This window comes from Gymnogyps californianus, chromosome 1 (genome assembly GCF_018139145.2).
Source record: "Gymnogyps californianus isolate 813 chromosome 1, ASM1813914v2, whole genome shotgun sequence".
In the NCBI taxonomy this organism is placed as follows: domain Eukaryota; kingdom Metazoa; phylum Chordata; class Aves; order Accipitriformes; family Cathartidae; genus Gymnogyps; species Gymnogyps californianus.
In genome coordinates this window covers 45,814,444-45,842,024 of record NC_059471.1, presented here as the reverse complement: position 1 = coordinate 45,842,024, position 27,581 = coordinate 45,814,444, and the positions used below count along the sequence as shown (strand labels likewise).

Here is a 27,581-nt window from a genome sequence, read left to right as displayed (position 1 = left end):
AGTCAAAGCTTTGGTCTGAAGCTTAAGGTCTTTTATTTCATTTAGTTCTGGGCTAGTCTTAAAGGAGCAGTGAGAAAGGTTTAAAACTGGCAACATCATTCACCAGGAAATACGAGTTACCTGCTCTTAGGCACCTACAGAGTACACTTGTTTCAAGTTCTTCAAGTTTGAGAAAAAAATCTGGACTTCAAAAATTCCTTACTTTAATTAATGACTTGCTCTAACTTGACTTTAAATGAGTTTAATCACTATGAAGGAACAGTTTAAAAAAAAAAAAAGTTCAGCATCACCTGATATTTTAAAGTAACAGCTTTAAAATGGTACTTTACTCTTTAACCAACCCCCACTTTGAGCCACAGGACCTTCACACTAGGCTTCAAGAAGGGGAAAAAAAAAAAAAGCAGTGACAGCATTGACACAACTCTGAGACTTGGGTAACAAGAGAGGCTGAAGATTCACAAGTGGTGGTGAATGGTCCTGCTGCATGGTCCCACTCCTGGTCAGCTCCTCTCTGGTGGGGGTCTCTGTCCTCACAGCAGGAGAGGACAGAGGGCCCCTGTGGCCCCCTCCGTACCCAATCCAAACATTTCAATCAGATAATTTTAATTCACATGTATATGAGAACTAGTTTTTTTAATAATTCTACAAGTCTTCCTTATTCAAAAGGACACAGAAGCCAAAGGATCATATTGGGGAAGAGAAATTTTAAGAAAGGATGATCTAGAATCCTCCACACTTCGACAAAAAGAAGTAAAATTTAAGCATCCAATTCCTAACTTTTAAAAAAAAAAAAAATCTAAGAGAGCTCATTTTCATTTTGCACAGTTATTTGGAAGTTTCATAAGTCTTTATCCACCTAAAAGAAATTTTAATGAGGAAGGTATCCCTCTGAAGCACTGAAACCCAAGCTAAATCATTTCCATAACCTCAGAAAAGATATTTCAAGTTTCTTTTCCCTGGCAACTGTTTTTATCCCCAGTTGGAAATATCTTCTCTCTGTTTTGTGCTTGAAGAAAAAAAGTTCAAATACACAGGCAGGCTGCTGTAGCAGCTCTGAGTTCAGATGTTCCTGTTCACCTCAGCTGGGCAATTTCCTAACTCTGATGGGTGCCACTAAAGCAATCAGATTGTTTAATATCCTATGCAAATTACTGGAGATGAATGCTCAAATCCACCAGGCACACATACAAATGGAAATTAGCAAAAAGCAGCAATATGGTAATTCAGCATGATGCTGAACTTAATACAAACATTACTAAAGGAAATCAACAGGAGATAGGAAGCAAGACAAATTTTGGGACTGTAGCATGAGTTACAGCAGAAGGTCCACATGATGATATTCAAAACAGAGAAAATCCCACTCCATAGACTGTTTTTTGATCTGGAACAAAGAATCTCTACTGCTCCTAAAAAAAAAAAAAAAAAAAAAAAAAAAAACAAAACACAACAAAAAACCCACAGAAAACCTCCTCCAGCCATGAGTACATCTTAAAGTGGTTGTGGCAGACATTCAGTACTAACCACCTTGAACCTTCTCCCCCACAGACTCAATCTCTGTGTAGTTAAACAAATATTAATAATTGAAAAGTACACAAAGTGATTTTACTAAGGGGTAATTAACAACTTCATTTCAGTTTAGCAGCTGATTTTCAGTTGGCATTAAACCAACAGGAGCTTAAAAGAACCTATTACAGATGGGTAAGATTCTGAATAACCTTGTGAGTTACTAGTTGGCAGTTTGATGTGGCCCTCAGACTTCAAACGCCCCTTTCACAAGGAAACAGGACAAAGGCAGAGAGGTCTTTATCATCATTTACGGTAAATAAGATAGACAAATCCATTATGTTCCAGAAAGCTGATGTAAGGAAAAGACTGAACTTTGCATGAGCTTCATCGACGTTTTAGGAGCCCTAAATTACCCAGTAGTTTTTTGATTAGAAGATGACAGTAATTTGGAAAGGCAACAGCAAATAGTCAGTAGCACAGAAGGACCCAGATAAAAAGGTTCTGCTACTTTGCTATCAGCAGATGCTTGGGAGGAGACATCACCAGATTGCAGCAGAGCACGCGCCCAAGCGTTTCCTGACACCTTAAGTGAACCATTCAGAGCCTCCCACCCTGGGCACACACAGCTCAAACTCTCTTCGTCTTCTACTGCTCAGCCTTAACAATTCCTATTACCCTAGTCATGAATATACAGGCAGACAGGCAAAACTGACAGTCCCTGGCATCAGCATTAGAGGAATTGCATGTTAAGGTCTAATCACTAAATACACACACCGCTGATAATTAGGCCATGTAGAAACATAAGGATCTCCCCCTTACCAGAATTCACTCATGAAAAACCAGCAAAGACACACGGCTTAAAATTAACGTAGTGTGAAATGAAAAGTACAAACCTTTAAGTGGAAAGCTGCCTAATGTAATTTTCACAATTACCATTTAATTTAAGAAGCAGATCAAAGAAGTGCATCATTTGCATTTTCAAACATTAAGTTTTAAAGATCAAAGACCTCTAATATTTCCAGACTGCATACAGGTAAGTAACTTTGGTTAGAATAAATGAATCTATGCAGAGGGTGAACATGAGCTGCTTGTTTGCTCCATGCAGCAGTTTCCCCATTGTCTGAGACTGTAGCAAGTGGTATCTGCGACAAGCATTATCAACAAGCACCTGTTGACACTATATATAAATAGAAGTAAGGGGCTTCAAGGTCTAAAATAGCATTATACCAACTTTCTGACTGCTGGAGAACTCTCTCCCTGAAACTAGCCACTGCTTCAGAGGTTTCTTCACAACTGCAACCTGACAGCTATGATTTAACTGTGTTTATACGATGTTCCAGAGGTCATTAAAGACTTCACTTCATTGTAGTGTTTAACCAAAACTGTGTTTTCATGACAGTGCTGTAGCCTAATTATGCCAAAAAGTTAAATAGAGGGAAGTGCACTATGTAAATATTCCAAACCATGTCAGTTTAATTCTATGTAGAAATGAAATATCAGCAGCAGAGATGATGTTTTAATGACCACTGGGAGTTGCTGCAACAGACCCTGGTCAAATTCAGTATAAAGTAGAAAGTGTGCTGGCACGTATATCCAGGAAACAATCAAATTTTTAGTTCATACTGAAGACTCATGCCTACTTCTGAGCACCTCCCAAAAAAATGCAGCTTCGAATTCAAGATTAAAACCAGATTTTTCTTGGCAGAAAACCAGAGGGCATCACAGCCATAAAATCTATGCCAAAAAAAAAAAAAAAAAAAAAAGAGAGAGAGAGAGACACTATCATTTAAACTGAACCAGTAAACAGGAGCTGCTCACTGAAGTTGAGAAGACAGCCAAAACTTCTCTTACTGACTTGAGGAATGTGACAACATCACATGTGTAATGTGCAACGATATTCGGTACCTGATTGCTGGTGTTACAATAACATTCAATCCCCAGAGCCTTCCTTATTGTGCGCTAAGATCCTCAATACACCATGCTACCCGTCACACTGGTCCCAAACACAGGATGGATTTTTATCTGCATCTCCCCTATGTTACCTATTTCCCTTCTGAATCACAGGATTAAAACTATTTTAGAAGTAGATGGGAGGGGATATATAACGCTAACATTTACACAGAGACTTTAATTCTTATATCATAGTATTACACACCTAATACAGGAAAGAAAGGGGCATATGAAATCCACATACCTACCTCTAAACACGAGAGGATTTAAAGCAGCTTTCTCAAGAGAAGCTTCTCTGACAGACACTTCTCATGGTAAGGATGTTGCATTCTGTAACTTAGACTATCAAGCTCTTAAAAAGATGAACAGCCATTATACTTTTACAGTAGTTGAGGAACCTATGTATTATTAGTACTCTGGGAAACAGTCTTCCTGACAGGCAGAATAAGTTACATAGAAGCAAGTTTCATACTTTAAATCTTCCCCCACAAAATAAAAAAGTGAGCAATATCCAGGCTCTTTAGATGAAGAAAACGATGAGCTGTGTCCGGCTGCAATTAACTCGTAGCATCCTAATCTCAAACGATGTTTATGTTGCATAAGGCTGTAGAATACGTGGGTATTCCTGCCAGACCTAAACTGGCTCACGTGGATTTCTGTGTGACAGCAGCCACACTGCTTCCAATTCCCAGCCTACATCAGGTAGGCAGACACAGTCAAAGCACTTAAAGGTCTTAATCTGCATCTCTGTCAAAAATTAAAACCACTATGTGAAATCTAAGCAACATTATATGCATCGGTAGATGAAAAAAATGGTAAAATTGGTGCATGTCACATCTACCTCCACTAGCAGTCTGCAGAAGAGTACCCCTTCCCAAAGGGGAATGTACATCCCCTACCTCAAGAAGAAACAAAGACACGTATGCTTCTTTACTTGAGTGGAGAAACATATGCTGAGGTTGGGATGGGAAGGATCTGGAGATCCAGATCTCTTCTCCGTATTCTCCTCCCAGGAGCAATGTCTGTTAAACTGAGCCTGCACCAGGTTTATCAGTTCCCAGACTGTGCAATAGCACAAGAATAAAGGTAAGACGTGGCCAAGCTACAGCCACAGCACAGCTGGGTTAGGGATAACACTCTAAGGAAATAAAAACAATAAGACTGAGGTGAGGAAGGCTGGCATACCTTTAAAAACAGCTGAGACACACCAATATCCTTTCCATATTTCACTCCCCCATATGTGAAAGGTAGCGTGACTTTAGAGATGTCTTCTACCGCCTGAGAGACATCCTCCTCTATCCTACCTCCTCGGCTGATCACAGAGGAAAGAGAAAACAAGCAGATGAGTCATCTGGAAATCTGCACGGCTGGATCGCATCTAACCCATCTATGCACCAGACACAGGAAACCAAATTACTGCCAGCCTCCCGACCATGTCTGCTTAGACACTGGAAAACGCTGCTCCAACCTTACGCTTTGTTACCATGACCAGTAGATATGGTTCTTGCAAGAGACTTGCCTGCGTGCAAAGACCAAATGCTGTTGCCGAAATGTGCGTGTTAAGTATTTTGTATTCTGACAAAATTAACCATTATATTGAGAACCAGACAGGATTTAATAGCATTATTCTTAACTACAGTATATCCAAATAAGTTTGGGAAAAGAACATTCACCTTTTTACTGTAATTTTTAAGGGGAGACAGTTTTCACAAAGAAAAAGCAAAGATTCCACTGGAAAATGGAATGCCACAAGATTTTAGTTGCCACGTTAAAAAAAAGAAATATATATATTTTAGAAATTCTTAGCTGGGGAGGTAAGAAAGGGAAGAAAACAAAACAGGAACCATAGGTACACACATACACGCATTTTTCGGCCAGGTCTAACAGTAGGCTTCCATGCCCCATGGTAGGTGAAGCAGATGCAATACTGATTTTACAAATACATAAGTGAAAAAATTAAAATAAGTGTAATAACACATTCAGAAATTTAGAACAGTGTTAGACTGTATTCCCCCAGTCTTCTAAATGACCAAAATGCAAAACAAATGCAAAAAACCCAGATTTTAAAAGTCAGTACTTTCTACAAAATTTAACAATTTAAATACTTACAAGGTAAGAAATTCACTCCAGTAAGAAGGGAAAAGTAGTTATTTACAAATAACCTTAGGTGCACATTTCTCCTCTTCCCTCTTCCAGCCTCTCTCCTCTGTCATTTTTGCACAGCGCACAGCTCCCAATCCCATCCACTGACACCTGACATGCAGAACTTCCTGGAGTCTTTAACAATGCTCTCAAATGAGATTACAGCCCATGTCTGCAAGACCTACCCCAACACCACAGAGGACTTTTGGATTTTATCAGATGCATGAAAGCTAGGTCATTAGTGAGCAACCCAGTCTGTGCATTTTAATGGGGATATGTCTTTGAAAAAATTTGTCGACACGTAAGACTCGTAGTTGTGAAGCAATACCCTTCTGAATAATCATCGAGTCGATGTTTATTATATCAGTTTTTTTTTTTTTCCCTCCACAGCATCAGGCAAATGTCTGTGAAAGATATCCATCTGTACCTGGAGCTCTTGCCTTCATCCTCACCCCATTTTCATTCAGTTCAAATAAGAGCAACTCCACGCAACCTTTTTTTATTGAATGCTGAGAACTTGCAATGAGGATGCCCACCTGATATTTAAAAAAAGATTATACAAAGGTGAGACCTTTGTAGTTAGTTAAGACAGTCAGCGTCACTTTGTTACAACCGCTTCTATTTGCAAAAGAACCTGCAATCAAATGTCTGGCCCATTTTTGCTCAGGATTACATTTTCAGATGCATCAAAAAGGTACATTTTGTCAGTGGCACCGTTTAGGCAAACGGAGCATGGTGACACAAGGAAGAAAAGAGGTTTTTCCTGGACTGGAAATGCAGTAATGCCTAGCTTTGTCCCCAGCTTCACCTAACCTGAAATAGTATCCAAAAAAGCATTTCAAGGCAGTGTAACAGCTGTTGCTACAAAACCCCCCACCCCTGTAGTGTCAAACCTGGATCTTAATTTTTCTTCCTCTTCTCCACAGCCACTTTGACATCTGGCTTGGTTTGCTTCTGTTCTTTATCACATCGTGATTTACTAGCTGACATGGTCATTTGACCACATAGAAAGTCTCAGATTAAACTCCACAAGCTAGATTTTTCAAATTCCTTCCTGAAGGAAAAAATAATAAATAAATAACAAATAGCAGGGCCAATAAAGTACTTCCAGGAAGGAATTTGCAAATAACACTGGAGATTAGATCTGGGATTAGATTGCACCCCTGAAGGGCAGGTGATGATCACTGCAGAACTGCTGGGCCAGATGGCCTAACACCTCTGAAGCACCATCTCCCAACCAACAAAACTCCAGCGAGATGCAAGGGCTGCTTCTGCCATAGCGGAAGTCAGTGTATAAGCATATCAAATACTTTCAAATGCTTTGGCCCAGAAAATCCTGACAGAGTTTCTATTTAAAACAGCTCCAACTGTATTTATAAGCCTGATGAAATTCATCCTGAAGAACTTATTTACGGCTGGAAGCCAGCCTCCCTAATTCAGGTGTCTAGCTTATACCCCGACCCCGGGCACCTAGTGAACAGCTCCCGAGTCATTAAGGAAGAGAGCCGGGCAATGAGCAGAAGCACGTGACTTGAGAAGCCTCCAGGGAAAGAGATGGCTTGTCTAAATTCAGGTGTCTGCCTCTCTTCATCCCACTAGCTTGGCTGCAACCCAACAGCAAGCTGCCTCCAAAAGGCCAAGTCCGCCAACACCACCTCTTCCCTGGCATGAGCACTGGTGCCCACCTTGCCTCTCAGGAGCCAAGCGAGTACCAAATACCACAAAACAGGCTGAGTTTCCATCGTCAGGTGAACTCCCTGAGCCAAATCACCAGAGCGTCAAACGCCACTGCCACCACAAAAGGAGGCAGGAGAAGCACATGCCAAGCACAGGAGTTTCAATGGCACCTTGCTGTGATAACGTCCCGGCACTAACGCAAAACCACGTCGTTGTGGGACCTACCCTAGGAGAACAGCTTGGCCCAACCAAGAGTTTTCACTGTCTATGCTAGTTGAATTGATCTCAGCCCAGATATTCCTTTAAAGCTGCGTTACATGACAACGACTTTGACTGTTTTGGCCAACATAGTAATAGCTATTTCCCAAAGTTAGTGTATCAGGTTTCTTTTCTAATAGTAATGACTGAAAGCTGAATCAGGTCCAGAAGCAAGAGTTAGGACTTTCACATGAGCTGGTGCAAAAAAAATGTGCCAACACACCCAGCACCGGCAAAAAAAAAAAATAAAGCAAGTCTTATAATCCTCATACCCTTTTAAGATAATCCCAGATGTTTTGTACCACAAATGCAAAACACTGTTGAAATTAAGTTTCTCTATTCAGCATAACACAAATGAAAGTTTTACAGCTAAATATCCAACTGGAAGCTAGCACGCTGTGAGTCAGATCCATACATCTTTCTTTTTGCTGGAAAAACAAAAATGTAGCGCTATTCATAAATGCTAAATTTGCAACTGTTTGCAGAAGCTCACAGCATGAGGAACCAAAGAACCTATTTTAAAGTAGCTTATTCACTACCTTCCTTTAAAGTTAAGATTTTCACTTGGATTGACAGTATTCAGATATATGAAAAACAGCAAAACCAAAACACTCCTCCTAAGGTACTCTGGGTAATAAGTTAGGTGTGTCAAGCACACCTTAGACCAGCAGAAGCATTTCTAGTACACTGGGTCTGAGAGCATATGCTGTTTTTCATTAAATTGCTGAAGTTGGAAAGCCCATTTTAAAAATGATAGTTAAGAGTTATGTTAGTCTCGTTAAGCAGAAAAGGTTGGGGTTTTTTTGTTTTGTTTTAAAAAAAATCTTTAAAAAAAAACTCCTCCAGGAGTGGAACTTTAAAGAGGAGGAGTGGTAGGTACAAGAAACAGCTGGAATGTATCTGTTCTTACAACACAATAAAACCCAAGTGTTTTCCAAAGCTTAGCAAGGTCACTGTCTAATGTAATACCCCCAAGTGCTCAGGAAAAACTTAAAAATTTGGACCAAAAAAAAGCATTTGACAAAGAAAAGGTGCTAAAAGGGAGTCCATAGTAATGGGAGGGGGGAAGCATGCTAAACATGGAAATCATCATCTCACCTCCTTCCCAAACTATGGGCAGAAAAAAATACATGACCTCACAAAACTGAAGAAAGGATCAGGGCACAGTTCAAAAAACAAACAAAAAGACAGGAGGAAAAGAACAAAAGTAACACCATGACTAACCGTAGTTGGTAACCACAAAATACAGAACAGAAGAAAACAAAAGTCTGGTCAGAATTGTCTGTAGGTCCCCTTAAGCTGCAATGCATTTCCCCAGTATAGAAAATATACCCATTTCTATAGTCAACAAGTTAATTCTTCCTCTTAAAGTGCCTGCAGATGCTGTTTTCATGTGAAATTTTAAAACAACGCTCAAAACTACAAAGAGAAACCATCTACACTGTGAACTCAGCTCAAAGCTATGCATGCCCATCGCACAGGACTGCGTGAAGACAGACTTCGAGCATCTCTGAGAAACCTAAATATAGACTTAACTTGAAAATATATAAACCCACCTTGCAGAAACCAGAAAGTAGATTTTACTCTCAAGCAAAAATTGGTCCCATTTTTCTCTCAAACACATCACCAAATACACCACAGATATCTTTCCTGAGGTCTGGAAGGAAGGGGACAACAAAGTAACAGAGAGAATAACGTTCAGCCAGATAAAACAGTATTACCGTCACACTCCCCCTCTAAAACATCATTGCTAGCCCTGCTATATGATATTTTGCCACAGCACTTTCGTAGTCTGCAGCCAATGGAGAACATTATTTCTAGGATTTACATTCCCACAGTATTTACTTAACAGCATGTATATTTATGTATCAATTCATATTTATATATTAATTGGATACACTTAGATTTACTCCACTGCCAAGAATCTACACACAATAATGAAATACTGATGCATCCACCTAAACGAGGGTTAAATACATCCCTTATATAGACGTGAGCCAGGACTTTGGCAGCCGTGCTGCGAGACGTTCTCCAGAAACCAGCCCACCCAGGTTTAATGACTTGACAGAATTACCCAGTATTAGACATGGCTTAGGTAACACAATATATAGATTTTGCCTTTTCACTCACACATTTTTCATTCTGACACCATCCAGGACATTGACTGGTTCTCTACACACTATCTGAGAATACTTTACCCAGAACTGAGAAAAACCTTTTCATAATAACTAGTTCAACTGAAATAAAGGTACCTATGAGAAGAGGATTTGAATGGTAAGATGAGTCTTCTGTCTCTACAGTTATTCCTCCCATCTGCCATACCAGAATGTATGCATTAGATTCATGCTTGGAGGAAAAATCAACCAAAATAATCACTGAGGTAAGATCTCTATGCAAATACAGGGAAAACATCGCTGCTAGACCTCTTGCTGCATTTGCAGAAGCCATAAAAATATACAGTAGAAATGCAGACTTCGAACAGTTTCAACAAATAGAAACATTTGGTGACCACATGTCAGAGACCATTCACTGGATCTGATTGCTGTACTGTTGGTCCAAACCAAAAGATTTCAGTAAGTAGTCCTGGCTCTCAAGTTCTATCCTCAAGCTGACTCTTTCTACCAAGCTACTCTGCAAATCTGCTTTTTTAATCTTCCGAGCAGGCGGGGGGGGGGGGGGGTGTCTGTGTGTGTATACACACATCTGTTTTTTCCTGGAAAAAGACAAAACCAAAAGCCCACAAATAATTTTCCAACACCCAAAATGTAACAGATACTTTTAAATCACAAAGGAAGATAGTTTTGGACTCTGAAATAATAAATTAAGTAGCTAGCACACACAACAGCATTCAGATAAATTAGGCTATTTCACTACCTATTTAATGGCCTTGGCAGATATGAGCAGCAGAGGTATCTTTAGCTGCCGTCCAGACATGCTGGGCTCTCTTCCTCTAACACCGCCTATTAAAAAACGATAAAAACCTTATCTTGCTATGGAAATCCTAACGGTGAAACACCTCTCTCCATCAACACTGGGTAGTGTTAGCACTAGAAAGGACTTCTGTGCTGCTGCAGTGGCCCTGCATGAGGAACAGTCCCAGGACTACAGCGTCCTGCTTGTGACTCTGATGCTCTCGACAGCGGTATCAGATGAAATTAGTAGCTCTCAGAACATCTGACTTCAACAACTCTGTATCAGTTATTAGGGGAAGAAATTCAGCTCCCAAGAGGCCCCGTAATAGCTTGTGATATTACGAGTTACTTGGCCCAACATCTATTTTTCACTTCAGTGGATTTGTCAAGGTTGCACTATGTGCTTTCCTACGGCTCTGCTGCTCACTCCAACAATTCATTCAGGCACACGCTCACTGCCCACCCTCCCTCAGACTGGATCTGTACATTCGACTACTCTGGGGGGAAAAAAAAAATTCAAGCGTTATTTGCCTCGGGGCACTCTAACTAAAGATTTACAGACTTCGTGGGTCGAGTTTCAAGTTGCTTTAGCAAACAATTTTAAACCACAGACATTTACCTGAAGATTAGGGTTCATTTAAGGCACAGAACAGGAATCAAAAGCTGAGGCGTTTTACAAGAAAACAGCACATACTCTTCTTTCCTCTTGAACTCTTAAGAGGGGCATCACCCCTAAAATGGTGAAGAGTGTTTTGGGAGAGAGGGACCATGTCTCCCCTTTGTTCACAAGGATGAACTTTGTGGTGGACTGCAGAGAGGAAGAGGCAGACTGCCCTCCCACATCTTGAAGCAGGAAAACAGACTCGGCAGTCTGGGATATTTAATAGCTGGGGGAAGAATGCTTTGGTTTGGAGGAACAGCTTTTGGCTTGCTTGAGTTATAATATGGAACAGAACACAGTAAAACAATTTTAACCCAGCTATTTCTAGCTTTGGCAAACACAGCTCTACCTTAGAGAAACTATTTCTAAGTTGCGGTGTTTCAGTGTTTTATTCTGGTCTCAGCATGCACCATCTGCCCAGCTGAGGTGCTAAGTAAAGGCTGAGCTGCACGTGAGTTTGACCAGCACCAGTTGTTACAGGCAGAGCCCAGAGGACTCCAAAAGTCCCAGATGCAAGAACCCAACACCACTAACCAGTGCTGGGTTCTGGATAAGGGACACCTGAGAAGAGCTTGGGTTTTGCACAGAAAATGACTACTCTTCCCCCAAAAGAAGCAGATGTCCCTGACAGCCAGCTCTCCCAGAGTGACTAACCGTCTCCAGCTAGAGTAACAGATACCAAGACAAGCAACATTATCTCCCCTCCCAGTCTACCACAGCACACAAAACACAGGCGACTGAGGACTACACTTCAAGAGGTCTTTGCACTGTAAAGACTACAGACCTGCCTTGTCTGCATTATCATAAACTATGCCTCAACATGAATCTGAATTAAAGAACAAAGTCTTTCATTAACTAACACCAGATATCAGGTGCAATTTTTTGTTGTTATTACTCTTAATCAAGTTGTTGGGGTTTTTGTTTTTGGTTGGGTTTGGGTTTTTTTTGTATAGCATAAGAACTAGGATCAAATGTTTGAGCTCCCACCAGCCAGTGGCTGCCGTAAAACATGGAGACTCCAGCTGGGAACAGGCAGAAGAGGGACCTGACCAGGACACAATTTTCTCTCACCAAAAGCTTCAAGAACAGATGGAGTGAAAATTTTTGATGTTTTGGGGTGGGTTTTTTCCCCCTGAGATCTGACAAATACAGCTGCTCATTCCCATTACAAAAAGCCGTCAGCTTCAAGGTCTGAGCTCAGGTCTTCTGAGGTTTTTTTAAAACTCAGAGTCCAAACCCCTCTGTATTGAAATACAGAAATATAACACAGATTTCATTAGCAAAGGGAAACAGTAACAGTTTACAAAGAGATCTCTGCTTGTTCTTTTAAATATATAGTAGCTGGTGTGTGTATGCTTTCATCTTCCTCTAATGTTAGGGGGAAGCTGGCACACAAAACCTTACCAAAACATAAGAACTTCAAGTTCATAAATATTTGGAAATCTGCCTCATCTTCAAAACTAATTGCTTAATCATTAGGACTCACCCAATTTCACTCTCAAACATGTATACACCACTGCGTTTCACCAAGAGTCACAAAACCCTGGGACATGTCTCATTACTCTTAAAATATCTTTACTCACACAACAACGGAAATGGTTGGTCTTGGTTTTTTAATCCATCTGGATTTAAAGAGTAGAGGAACACAACGGACTCTCTGAAACACAAACCTCATTTCACAGGGAAATAAATATTTACATTTTCCTTCAACATTACGGAATTCTTAACATCCTGTTTATCAATATCTTCAGCTTTTTAAGTTCCTCGATTTACAATAAAACGTGTCTCCAAGGGGTAAGTTTAAAAGTTACTTTAAAATGAGAACAGCTTTCATGTATCAGAAACAAAGTATAGCCACACAAATTAGATGGGGAAGGGGGGAAGCTGAACATACGGTTTTTCCACTACACAAACAGTGCATGCTTTACACTTACATCGCTTTGCTAGTGCTCCCATGTGCTACTGGCAGGCAAAGAGGGAACCTTTTGTAGGAACAGCACAACCAGCCAGTATAAAATGAAAATTAATAATAATTAAAACAAATCTCCAAACCCTTAAAATAGGATTTTCAAAGATGACATTATATCACCTTAATGAAATTATTTAAAGTAAGCTTTGCCAATTTAAAGAAAGCAATGCCAGAAATGTATATGTGAGAGAGGAATGCCTTAATTACCTAAAGTCACAGCCAGCTCTTGCAAAATTGACACTTGGGGAAGCCAGGACTGCTTTAATTACCTACATTCACCGATGGCACTTACAAAACTGACACTTGTGGAAGTCATTTGTGATACCCTTGCCTACAGTGCTCTCGGTTCAAAGTTCTCAATAGATTTTAAGCACTAGATGTCATCGTTTTACAGAGGAAACAAAGAAGCCTGGACTTGGGTCTTGACAAGCTTACAAAGATGTGGGGTAAAAAGTAACAAACACTCTTCTTTGAATATTTACTCCTTTGAAAGTTACTGGGATAGCATTTCTGACAACAGAAGTTTCATCTCAAGTGAATGGGTGCAAAGGACATAAGCTTAATATGTTAAAATACATATAAACCAGCATGCTAAAGCTCCTCTTTAAAAGCACATGACTCTAAGTGAGGCTGTTCAATATTTCTAACATTTCTCAAAACACCTTCCACGCCATCAGCCTTGCTTACCCAGCTGCATGCGACCCTGCCTGTACTCACACATACACACGCAGGTACACCTATGAGCAACCTCTTTCCCCATGCATTAGCATATACTGCACCAGTGTGATTTTGTGTAACGATACAGAAACACAGATGTTTACATCAAGCACTGTGTGCAGTCAGACACTCATGTTTAAAAATAGGAGGAAAAGAAAATGACTGTAATTTCAGGTTACTCTCTGTCCTGAACTCTTTTGAGGCAGGAAGAAGAGGAGTGCCTTCAATTCAGACTGTCTCAGAGCAAGCACTAGAGAAGTAATTTACAAGATGGCAAGAAATTGTAAGCCTTAATGACAGGAGGGTTGCCATACCAGCCTTTAATTCATATTTTGGGGAGGGGGGCGTCGGCGATACTGCAAGGACGGATCTCTGCAAGCTTTCACGATACCTTCCAAAAATAGCAAGCAGCCCGCAGTTGCTGACAAAGAAACAAAGTTCGGGAGCCGCGTCCCTGGAGCTCCCGCCCGACGACGGGGACAGCCCCGCAGCAGCGTCCTCCCCCCTCGGCCGTGCGGGGGGTGCAGCGCGACCCCGGACTCGCGCGGGGGAACCGGGGCGACGGGCGGCCCGGCCTCCCGGCGGGGAGCGCACCGGGGGCGACAAGGGGGGGGGGGGGGTGACAGACAAGAAGGACCGAGAGACGCCTCACCTCTACCCATCGCCGAGCTTCGGCGAACGCCGCCTGGCAGTCGCACTCCGCGTCCTCTCTCCCCTCCATAGCCGGCAGAGCGAGCGAGCGAGCGAGCGAGCGAGCGAGCGAGCGAAGGGGTGGGGGGGCGGCGAGCGGCCGGTCCTGCGGCGGGGTGGGAGCGCGGGGAGCAGCCGCTGTCATTCAGCTGCCTCCTTTTAACGCTGCCCGCGCCGTCTCCTCCCCCTCCGCCTCCTCCCCGCGGAGCTCCCCCTCCCGGGAGCTCGCTGGCGCTCGGCGACCGCAAGAATTCGAAGGAGCCGCTGGCTGTAAAGCCACGCCGCGCCCCCCCGGGGGCAGCCGGACGCCCGGGAGGGGCTGCACCCCCCGCGGCAGCGGCGGCGGCGGCGGCGGCTCCGTCCCGCCGGGCCGCGGCGCCCCTCGCCCTCCCGGCCGGAGGAGGCCGCCCCCGGCGGCTCCCGCCCTGGCACATACCAGGAATAGCTGGGGACAATCGCACCTTTCAGGGCCGGCCACCTCCGCCCCGGGCCCCGCCACCTGCCGCCCCGCGCACTGCCCCCGCCCCGCCGGGACTACCCTGCGGGCCGCCGCCTCCCTCCGGCGCGGCCGGGGGAGCCCTGGCCCCGGGCCGGCTCCCTCACCTCTTCACCAGCGGGTCTTCCCTTGCAGCCCTCGGCAGCGCCGTCATCCCGGGGGCGGGGGGGAAGGACGAGACGACGACTCCACACTCTTCTGCAGCGTTGTCCCGTTTGGGGACGAAGTTAGGAGTTTTTTCCGCTGCTTTGGAAGACAGGAGAGATCCACACTTTGTTTTGAACTCTTTTCACACAAAATGACCGAAGCAGAGATGTCTGGGGCAGAGCTAGAGCCGCACAGCTCAGCCTCCATGCTTCACTCCTGCCCTCAATACCGTTTGCCTCAATTCTGGTTTTGCCTCAAAGTACCCCCACTGGTGCCCATGGCTTTATTTCACTCGTGTCTCTGGCCCCGATACACTGCAACAGATTGTGACTTCTCCACTCCCTGCGCTATCCCGTGCTGGGGCTCACAGCTAAAGCCCTGTCTGGGTAAGGCCGTTCCCAGCTTGACTCCTCCGGAGCCTGGGTGGATGCCATGCTGGGCTCTGGCCCCTATGGTAACCACAAACATTGGGTGAGTTGGGATTGTGCTACACCACAGCAAAGTTTCTTCCACCCTGACTTACGCACTCGAGCTGGAGCCGGGAGGGAGCAGGTGTGCTGACTAAACACAGCAAAACCCTTTCTTCCCCTACAGGAGTGGACACATGCTAAGCAGAAAAGTTAGTATCAGGAAAAGAGCAATTTTCTGGAATATTCATGCATAGCATTAGGGTTTGTTTTGTGGTTTTTTTTTTTAGAAGTACTTTATTTCATTTTAACATTGTATTTAAGATGATCTTTTTCTACTTGAACTTTTAATATTTTTCTTTCCTTATCTTCTCTGTAAGCAAAACTGAGTTGCTGCACACATCTTTTGCTTATATGGCCCACAGCAGAACATATGTAATTTTTTAAGGACTACTGAGAAAAGATAACTTAAAATTTGTACTGCACACAAATTAGCTTCTCCTAAGATGTTTACTTGGTAGCACATCTTACTTCTGCTCTGTAAACAACCTTCTTAGAATAGGAAAGAAGATTTTAGGAGATCAATTCAACGTACCAAGAAGCTATTAGCCATCAGTTTCTGCATTACGTGGAAATTAGTGGTAGTGGTGGTACGCATAGCAAGGAAAACCCAGTGACTCTGGCTGAAATAAGTTCCACAGGAGACGTCTGACATTTATTAAAGTTACAAATGCATAGAAATGATGTAGTTAGCTCCTCACAGTGGTATGATTTGAGACATATATGCTCTAGAGCCAGTGATGAATGAAACAATAATCAAAGCTATAATTTTGAAATTCTTTCCTACTCCTTTTTCCTGCTCCAAGCCAGACCAGCCACAAGGCCAAATACAAATGAAGAATCTGCATTTTTCTTGAGTGGGAAGCCTGAGCATCAGAAAACAACCCTCTCATCTCAATATTTAATATTCATGACTACAAAGGCTAAAGAAAAGTCTAAATAAAGCATGTATGTGCTTCTGCTGCTGGCTGACATCAGTTTGTGTTAGCTGCCATTACTAAACATTTTTCTGGAGAACTATTGCAGCCTTTCCCAGATTTTTAAGGTCTGCCTTTTCACTTCACAAAAATATGATGCTTGTCCCTAAGTAGGAGAAAGTAACTATGAATACTATAACAGTTTAAATGTATTTGAGAATAAAATCCTATGAATCAGGTTTCAAAAGAGGTCATGTTTAAAATCAGCTTCCAAGTTCTCACTTATTTCTGGTTGTTTTATTTCACTTAATGGCAAATCAAATCACTTTTCTTATGAATCAAGTGTTTAATGTTTTAGATCAAACAATTCGAGTAATTTGAGTAATCAAGTAATTTGATGAAGTCCTTGGTTTAGTAAGCTGCATGGACCACAGCAGCTTTCAAGTCGAAGTTATTCACTAAGTAAAAAAAGTTCCAACATGCAAATTTCTTCCTCAAAGTGAATTTTAAATCAACCATCACAGATAATTTATCTATGTAAGCCTGAACAACCAAAATAGTTTAATATTCCTTTGCGCTAACAAGGTAAGTCACTAGACTCCTAGATCAGAAAAAGACTACATATACCAGATATGACTGCTAAGTGTTGGTGTCAAAAGTAGCAAACATAATATTGTTCCACTTGGCAAAAATAAACCCTTTCAGTGTGTGCGCTCCTAGGGATAAGTCAAGCAACAGTTTACGTCATATTCTTTTCATAGAGAGTTCTACAAATATTTGATACAATAATATTTTTCTACCAAGGCAGGCTTCTTCCCTTAAGGAAAGACCACATTTATTTTCTAAATGTGGGCTGTTAAGTGTGTTTATTTTCTAAAACTTACATTTCAATGACAGAAAACACTTCTTTCTCCTTCTTTCCTTAACTGAATCATGCAGCCATGATTGGAAGGAAAGGGCACTGTACTGGTTATTAACTTCTTACGGTTTCTCAACAAAATGCTTGTAATAACATGGGAAAACTTACACCAATATACTTAAAAGAGCTTGAACAATCCTGGGTGCTTAATAGCACACCAGCTCCACTCAGCTAAAATTAATATAAGTGCTGAGCATGCATCATCTCTTCACTCCTACATGCACCATTTCCACGAGACGATGATGTGTATGGCCAGCCCAAACCTGCAGGAGCTGAAGAGGGATTTCCTGGCCGTCACCAGCGCTGCGTGCCTGTGGCCAAACCGTGCTCCACACAAAGGTGGCGAGGCTCTGGCAGGGCTGCACAAGTTAGGAAATACAGTGTTACTTTCCCACGGAGCTTGAGCTAATAAGCACATATTGTACAGATAAGGCAACGTCTGCACGGGCATCGCAGAGCCAAAAGCACCATGTGGTCTGCCGGGCTTTATCAGCCCCTGGTCAGGACCCTGCTGGACTATACAAGTCAGCCAAAGTGTTCGTACCTCACTCCTTGTATCCAAGTTACACAGGTTCTGTCAATGCCAAAGATATTCCAGCATCTTGTAGATCCCTTTACTTCCTGCGCTCCTCAAGATGGTCACCAATGCCTGTGCCAAAGCATAGTCTTACAAGCCCTGGAAGGCCTTCACACCATACATGGTAGGTGAGGTAGTATTTCTGCAGTGCAGTCCGTCAAAATTTCAATCTAGCAAGGGACCATGCAGTGGGCAGATGCAGTTCAGCATAAGAAGTGGTGCATTGCTCTTCCTTTGTCATCTCAAACTTTTGAGAACCTTTCCAAAAGCAATGTTGACTAAAAAGTACCATCTTATATATATTAATAAACTGGAAATTAACACTGAAAGTAAAACAAAATAGAAGGAAACCTTACCCTGCAGGACAACTGATTTGAAGACTACATAAAAAACGCTGAGCAAAACTATCATATTGCCAAAATACTAAGAATTCATATAAATAAGTTTTTACTTAAGATTCAAGATGTATTTTTCCAGTGTGACCATGAAAAATCCCATGCCAAGTTTACTATTCTAACTTTGATTTCCTTTGTCATGAATTCACTTAACCAGTCCTCATACTCAATTAAAGCTCCAGTTCTGAAGTGATTTTGCAATAATTAATTGCACAAAAACAAAGCCTCTCCATTTATTACCTAAAACCACTGAAATCTTCTGAACATTGAAGAGCATATATGGTGTGAATATTTCCCTAAAGCAGACAACTGATGTAGCTAGTTTAACAGCTTTGAACTGCACTTCCTCTTCCTCTCTTTCCTCACCCTCCTCCCTAGCCTAAAAGCACCTTATCTATATTAACTATGGCTTACTTTAAATGTAATCCTCCAAGTCACCTTTAGCATAGAATATGCAATATCCCAATTAAATTGTGACAACTTTTGTTTGATTTTTCTGATATTAGCAGGAAGACAATGCAGCTGCTTTGGTTACTAAAGCCTTTGATTTTTATTTAAAAGCAAGTTTCAGGGCTTTACTAATGAGCATGGCAACATAAAGCAAGTCTTAGTGAAACTATATTTTATTGGGGTGAAAAAGTGCTCAAAAATAGAAGCTCATTAGTGTTGTTCTTCCCCCTCACTTTTCCAACCATCTCACTTACAGAAAACAGACTCTTGTTGTTAGTGGACTCTCCAGGTGACATGTTTTAGACAGACACTCCGACTTTTTCTTTAGAGTGCAAAAGATGTTCTTAAGTGATAAGACAGACTCCCAGGCCTCTTTCTTTTCTATAAAGAAGGAAAACTCTGCCAGATTGCTTCTGGCATAACCCCATTCTTTTTTCCTGCAATGACAATTGATATAGAATGAAAACACCTTCTGGGACACAGAGGATTCAGTTTCCTTTGGCAGCAGTCTTGATTGGAAGCAAACATGAATTATTTCACTTCAAAGCAACAAATAAGGAATTTTTTTCTGGGATGTCAAAAACATGCACATTAACCAAAACCAACCTTCACAAGAATCCTAAAGCATAAGATTGCTTAGCCAAACAAACAAACAAAACAACCCCAAAACCAACCAAGTTGTTACTAATTCAAGTGTAGAAATTGGTCAACAGTACCTTAAGATCCAGTGGGTGGGGTGGGAGGGATGGCACAGGGGAAGGGCATCACATAGCATTCAGTAATGCCACCTGACAAACTTACAATAGATATTCCTAAAGGGAAAAAATAGTATATGACCATCATGGCTATCTTAAAATCTGTAGTTTGTTCCTGTTCTTGTTACACAAAACTTCATTACAACAATCGTTACTTTTCTATCATTTATTTCAGTTAGGTGAGATACTTCACATTGCTGTATTCAGCTGTGTGTGCCCTCCGCAGTCCTACCATTTGAACTAGCATTAATTACTAGTGTGGCTTTTCTGGGGCAAAAACCCATGTTGTTTTTCCACATATACAAATAGCAAACACTGGTTTAACTAAAGCTTTTTGACAATTTATTAACATTATTAGGCTTGAGAAACAAAATTAAGTTTTATTCAAAATGTAAAGATTAAGATAATTTTAAAATGTTAGCGCTCACCAACAGTAAGAAGAAAGTCCTTTTTCTGCCTTTTTTCTTCCATATATTTATTTACAAATAATGCACTGAAAAAATGCCTTTGTCTTTTGAGTCATCTGCAAAAGTTCTTATGTTCTTGTATCATTATAATTAAAAGATGGAAATAGCCTCATATTTCAAGTTTTTACCCATTAACATACCACATACTCCACTCAAAACGTTATCTGTGAATGATACAAATGACAATCCTGCTCTGAACTAGCTCATCGTTATTATGACGGAGTATCACAGGCAGTAATTCCCAAAACTTTTAAGGGGGTGGAAGGGGAAAAACCCAGCACATAGAAGTCTTGCACAAAATGCATGTATGTATATAAATACCCAAAGTTGCTTTAGGAACAAGCAGCAAGATATAGCAAGGACAAATGCAAAGTTTATTCCACGTATGCTACAATTAATCAACGTGTTAGGGAAGTATCAAAATTTGTACTATTAACATATGGCAACAGTTTTATTGTTACAATACATTGCAATAGATTAGCCCCACTGGAAAAGGCTTTTAAGCTGCAGACAGTGCAATTGCATTAAATCTTAATTCTTCTGGGTCACGTTCCATGAATTTCTTGCAAACTTCTATTGCATCCTAGGGAAAAAAAGTAAAAAACAAAAAAACAAAACAAAAACCACTATAAATCATACTCATTAAAAAAACCCCACAACTGAAATATGAAGATATACATTATACAAACTATGCTCAAAATGGATTTTTCCATAAAGGATTAATAAATAGTGTGACAAATCTACATAAACTGTATTTCTGATCTGAGTTACCAGTATTCAAGATTATTTACAGTGCTCATATGGGCAGCATAAAAGAGCAAAAGTTTTATGCAGAACCTTAGCAACAATTATTTTTGTGACTGAGTATTAGTTTGTGCAACAGATGTGTTGCTTGTCTGACTTTCTAAATGCATCTCTGAAGTTTGCCTTTACTAGTACTGCTGTATTCAGAAACTTTTCCTTTGTCTCAAGATGAATCTAAGCTGTGTGGGGTAAGTGAAAGATTATAAGTAATTCCTTCATCTAGCTTTAGGGTGCAATCTGGAGAACACATGTTATCAGTAAAACAGAAAAAAGCCACATATGAAAAAGGAAAGTTTTAACCAACTTCTCCGCCTGCCCAAACAAGCACAAATTGTATGCAAACTTTACAGACATTAGTCTATGCTACTAAACTATAAAAGCTTTTGTTTGTTTGTTTTTTAGTTTCTCTGGTTTCTTCCTTTTGTAAAGCTAATCCAGTCTGTATACCATAAAAGTCAGATCTATGCATTGCCTTCTCTCAGCTTCAACTTCGCATCATTCTGTGGGGATGACAGTTTATCCTCCCAATTCAGTGTATTCCTTTCCAATTAGCTTCTCAACTGAACAGCTCCTGACACAAAGCACCACCCAAAAGAAGCTACGAAACTGGAGAAGAATGATTATTAGCAAGTGTCAGAAAGGAAATCAACTTCTTTCTGTCATGGCACCTATCAAACTATAACTAAACCAAAGGAAAGAGAATGAAAAATTATCGTAAGTTTTCAATCCGATGACTTCATCTCATGTGCAATTTGAGAGGAGCAGGGGTATATGAAAATCTCAGCACAGAAGAAAAGTCAGTCTGATCTTCTGTTATGGTCAACCCTTCTGACATTTCTTGTTATCATGTTATGATACGCTGTCACCCAGAGTCACATGAGCGTTCTGAAATACCTGTTTTAAAACTGAATAAACCTAATTTTGTCTTACCATTTCACTTGCTCTATTCCTCATCCAACCATAAATATAGCAAGACTTTTGTATAAATATTTTTATAAATATTTTTTATAAATTTTGTGGAAATATAGCAAGAATTTTGTATAACACCATTTAAGAAGGTTTTCTATTCCTACCTCTAAAAAAGAATCGTCACTAGTTTCCCCATGGTTTATTGGAAATGGCTTGCGCCCATCTGTTGAAACACAAAGCAGGATTGAACAACACATTTATAAAATTAGAAAAGCTTCATTTTTCCAGTTAAAACTATTTGAACAGATTTTTTGCTCTTCACTTACAAAACTGCTACCTCATTTTTCATAAAAGAATTACACATGCAGCTAGCTATTCCCTGGTCTCTCCTCCACTGCTGACTGCTTCAACGGGTATCATTATGTACAGTCTGTTATATTAAAAAAAAAATCCAATCAAAACAATGAAATACTTTTTAATATTGTATTTGAAAACTTTAAGGCTATAAATTGCAATTGTTTTAGTGCTGGTATAGTACTTCAGTTTCTCAAGTAGAGAAGAACGATTTCAACTACGCTTAATGAATTTACCCAGATAGACAGCTGTATGTCTGTGGTCTTTGACAGCTGTGATCAGGGACTCCACAACAGAACAGAATACCAAACCCACCAGTTTGAAGAGTCTGGCATAACTGAAATGTTACTCTCATTTAAAATAAATAAGCAAACAAACCCAATAACTTTAAGTATTAAGTACTTTCACAGCATTTAAAAATGGTTGCTATAGTTAATTTTTTTTCTCCCATTTGCAATATAATAATGCTATCATTCTCAGCATTTAAAAAATAATTTAATTCATAGAAATATGTTTCAGGTTACTTGTGAAGAGTTAACAGTATGAGAACATATGTCAGGATATCCTAAGTATTTGCTAGACCAAATTCCCTTTTGGCTCTGTCCTCCCTTCTAAAGACTTTTCCCTCCCCAAAGATTCCATTGAAGTTGACAACACTTCCAAACTACATTTTCCATAACTAAAAATAGATTTGGTGTTAGAAAACTTCTGGATTTACATGAACAAGAGGCTGTTCGTTATTGTAACAACCATGATGGAAGATACAACAATGCAAAACACAGAACGTGCCAGGGAAGCAGAACTGAATGCCCTGTACTGTTGTAAGCTAAGTTTGATTTTTTTTTTTTTTTTTTTTTTTTTACATACATCTTGGCAGAACAGCATTTTAATTTCATGTGCCTATAAATAACGTGTTTTCTATGGCAAAAACATCATAAGCATTTAACATCCATGTGCTTCCTTAACATTTTCTGCTTGCCAAAGCCCACATGCTGGCCACAGTGACTGAAGCCAGTGAATCAACTGAAAAACCTTCTCCCATTTTCCTATTTTTAAGTATTTTTTGCTTTCTTCTGCTGGTACAGAGAGAAGTTATTTTAAGAACAAAGGAAATAGTAGTATTGGCATTCTGCTATACAGTGGAGCTAAATGCTTCTCTTTTTTTTTTTTAAATTTAAGCAAAGAATTCAAATGGGTTTTATCTTGCATCATACTTGTGGAAAATAGCTAAACATGGTAATCACAGTCTGTAGTGTACTTTTTAAGCAGAGCAAATTAATGCACAATGAAAAGGTAACATGGAAATAATAGCACACAACTAAAAGAAGAGTGAGCCATCCATCACGCCTTGAAATTTAGTCGTAAAATGTTTATATTGCATCCTACAGTAGTTGCCTATTTGTTCTAGTTCACTGACAGACATACACATCATAAAAATACAGAAATGTGTGCCTGTTGTTCATGACTTACCACTGATAATACCCCTTAGATCACCTTAATATTAACATAAGCACTTCTTATATACCCTTATGCCCCAGGTTATGATTGGTTGTCACCTGTTAAGTGCATTGCTTAATTACATGTTGATTTTCAAAAATTATGTTAGGAAAGACCAGTGACTTGCAGTTTTTAAGTCCTGATCTACTTGCTAGTTTTCTGAAGCACCTGCAGCAAAACCTAGTTGCCCAGCAACATGTTCAAGATTGGAGTCATTAGAGAATATCTGAGCAGAACTTGGTGCTACACAATCTGAAGAGGGAAAAAAATAGCTGTAATTCAGAAAACAGAGACTACTGTTTTACAGTTAACTGTCTAGTGACCACAAAAAGGTAGAAGAAAAAAATAACCAGCCTATAACAAATGAACTCCAGAATATTAGTATCTGCTAGTATCCTGACTACATCATTCCAGTTTAAACTGTATCATGCTATTTAACAATATAGCTAACACTTCTAAAGTGGCATACAGTTCATTTATTAATTCCACAAGCAATTCAGTACTTTCCTCTCTGAAACTTTCAGTGTTCATCATTCTTTCTTGCTTCCTGTCCTTGTAAATCATAAAGGAAGTTTAGAGGCAGTCTAGTATTCTGTACCATTTTATCTTAACAGGAGGGAGTTGAGGGAAGGAGAATCCAAAAAAAACAATGTGAAGAAGGCTGCAATTGTTTGACAGAACCCCCCAGACCCTACAATGCAGCTGAAAAGAACCTAAGCCCTACATTACATCAAGTAATCTCTCTCAAACTTTGATAGTTAACAACATTACTACCTGTATGTGTTTCAAACAAATGGAGAGAGCGGATAAAAAGTGTTCTTACCCAATTCATAGAGATGACCACCTACATTAACTAATGCAATAAAGTGAAGATCTACTTTTTCATCTATACTTGGTGCCTGCAAGACAAAACAAAACAAAAAGAAATTGTGTTCACTAAAACTCTTATCACAATATGATTAATGAGAATATATCATCGTAATATGCAAAACACCTGGCCAGGAGAAATCACAAGTGAGAAGCACATTCTGGATCTATACAGGATGGCAGAAGTCACACTGCAGAACATTTTGGAATATAAAGAAGCTTTCTGCAATGCACAGATCAGTAAGAATCCTTTCAGTAAAGTATCTGGAAGTATTTCCAATTATAGCTCTACATAAAAGCTTTATTTTTCATTACTGAATTAGAAGTAGTATCAGCCTAAATACCTTAACATTAAAAATAGATATTCATATAAATAGTAACTCCTTCACTAACCCATCTCCCATAACAAAGCGATGCAGGGTTGAACTCTGAACCTGTAGTATTTTAAAACTGAAAATATTCACTTGGTCAAAATAATTTTTTCCTTGTAAGCCATGTATCGTACAGTTAACCTGTTCCCTCTTCACAGGCAGTCGAAAGACACAGTTCACGCATCTTAGGTGGGGAGGAAGGAAAATAACCAGAGATGCCTAGACTGAAATTTCGAAGTGGCATCATAGGCATCATACCAAGAAAGGACTGAAGTGACAGCATCAAGTGACATGATGTAAAAAACGGTTATAGTTGGTAAAGATCTATCTAGCCCAGTACTGTGTTGCCAACTACAGCAAGCAAAAGCTTTTTCAGAAGAAAACAGGGCACGCACAGCATGGTACTCTGCCAGCACACATTCCCAGCATCCACTAAGCAGTGGTTTTTGAACCTCTGAGCCAAGGTGCATCACCACTGTTGTGTTCAGTAGCAACTGATGGTCTTGTTTCCTCATCAATCTGTCCAGTCCGCATCTGAGCCTCAATCCACAATTTAAGAAGATACTGTTTGAGGGAATGGGAAAAAGCACCTCAGTTTTTCTTAAATTATCAAGAATCTGACTTCTGTGAAAATATATTTCATGCAATTTTCTTCCATCTTGTAATTACTGTTAGCCTTATGTGAATTTCTTGCAGCACCCCAAAAATCTAAGAATTTGCCAGAAACAGATTAGAGTGTAAAACGAGTTGTAGAACCTTACAGTTGCATCATGTTTTCAAGACTATGTTAAAAGATTCCTTCTTCCTGATGGTCATGAGAAAAGACTTTAAAAGATGCTCTAAATTGAAGAAATGTAGCAAACAACCAGAACAATAAAGCAAAGGACAAGAAGTCACCATATGTCCTTCAATACATCAAGAACGCCAAAGAACACAGCATTACAGAGAAACTGCCAACAGCTTACAGGAATTCTATGTAGCAAGCTCAAAAATGAGAGAGACAAAAACAAAACAAAAAAACCATAGAACCTTCCCTCACCCTCATTTGAGATTCATCTCCATGACCAGTTAAAGTGCGAAAGACATAAATACCCTGTTTCATCTCTGTTTCAGAGGGCCTAGAATGGAGAAAAAGCATTCCTATAGCTGAAAATGACATGGCTATCCAAGGGACAGGAGGACCTTTCCACCAGAAAGGTGGAAAAAAGAACTCCAGGGAGTCTTTCCCCTATGGCATAAGTGAATTGCCTTTGAGAATTTTGTTTTACAGAAGGCCAAATAGAGCCAGGGCTTAGAAGAACAAGCGAAACAAGCAGCCTCAAGAGTTTGGCTACCCCAGTTGTACACTTCCAAGGCCCGCAGGTTTCTGTAACTTTCTGAAAACCACACACGACAGTAGCTGACAACCAATGGCACCTTGTTGTTATTGCCATTGATCAACCAACTTTTTACAGGCATCTAAACTGTGGTGCTACAAAAGTGTGCAGGCAGGCAAAGCTAAGAGTCCTTGCCAAATCCCACATTGCCACCTAATTACCTTTGTAGACATATGACTTCACGGCTGTTCACTTATCAATTAAACCTACCAACTGGGAAATCTGGGCTTAAGGAATTTCAGGGTTAGGGGAAAGACCACTGCCAGTTAGTCTCACTTTAGGAAGGAAACAGCTTAGCATTTAAAAGCTTGCATCTGAACATATGCTACCTGGGCTCAAACTGACATTAACTAAAAGAGCTCAAAGTATCACTATTTCACATACTTTGATACACTACTTTGAGATATTCAGGATTTGGTTTTGATCACATTTAGAACAAAATACAGTTACCTCTGACCATTTTGAGGGTTGTGTTCTTTGTCAGCTTCTAATAAACACCTTTTCTATAGAGAGACACACTTGGCATGCTTGGAATGCTGAGCCTATATACAGCTAGAAGATGGATAGGGAAGCCATCAAAAAAGCATGATTAACTTTTCATAGAGTTTACTTGGAGACAGACTCCTATAGAATCCTGCTGAGTTTTTGTACATGCCTAATCTAAATAACGTGCTTTCATTGTGCTATTGCCACAACCCGTGAGAAATGCTGTGTTTTTACATTTTTAATTCCCCAACCTCAGAGAGAGAACGAAAGTGCCATGCCATTATTAAAGTGTCTACCACATGTTCTAATGTAGACAGTCTCCTTCCCTTGTGACTTCTTTTCATCTAATGTAGATAGTAGTAAATTTACTACAAAGTAGATCTATTACATTTCTTGAAAAATTAGGATTTCAATCATTATTAACAGACAATTATTTGCATAATCATAAGCACAGAGAAACAATAGGGTCTGAATAGTCAAGATGACCTAAAACTTTATAAAAATCTGTTGCTTATGACTTAGACAAACAAGTAACTGGATTAAACTTTCCCAATATGATGAATCTGATTCAAAATCCCCCCACCCCTCCTTAGGCAAAAAAAGACATCCATTGCATATGTGTGCATGCACGTGCACACACAGACACACAAAAAGAAGCCTAGTCAGGCCAATTTCTACTTCACTGGGAAGCTCTAGAAATTCTAACACTTGAACCAGAAGATTTTAAATTTCAAAGGAATGGAAAGAAGAGGGAATGTCAGCTTCAGGGAGATGTCTTTTGTGGTATCCTTGAAAAGCTACACCTTTGGCCAAGTTTTCAGCTACTAATAAAGAGTCTGTGTGAA

General features: G+C 40.2%; 2 protein-coding genes across 2 annotated transcripts in view; both read right to left on the bottom strand.

Moving 5' to 3' along the window:
• The window catches only part of LMO7 (LIM domain 7), a 133,162-nt gene extending 118,586 nt beyond the window's left edge, over positions 1 to 14,576 (bottom strand). Inside the window, exon 1 of the mRNA XM_050900323.1 lies at positions 14,445 to 14,576. Within this exon, the coding sequence (XP_050756280.1) occupies positions 14,445 to 14,513 (69 nt within the window). The 5' untranslated portion in view covers positions 14,514 to 14,576. The remainder of the gene's footprint in view (positions 1 to 14,444) is intronic.
• Positions 14,577 to 19,965: 5,389 nt separating this feature from the next.
• UCHL3 (ubiquitin C-terminal hydrolase L3) overlaps positions 19,966 to 27,581 on the bottom strand; it is a 45,002-nt gene continuing 37,386 nt past the window's right edge. Inside the window, exons 6-8 of the mRNA XM_050898346.1 lie at positions 24,460 to 24,535; positions 21,950 to 22,008; positions 19,966 to 20,655 (exon numbers count right to left, since the gene is read on the bottom strand). Coding sequence (XP_050754303.1) covers positions 20,572 to 20,655; positions 21,950 to 22,008; positions 24,460 to 24,535 — 219 coding nt within the window. The 3' untranslated portion in view covers positions 19,966 to 20,571. The remainder of the gene's footprint in view (positions 20,656 to 21,949; positions 22,009 to 24,459; positions 24,536 to 27,581) is intronic.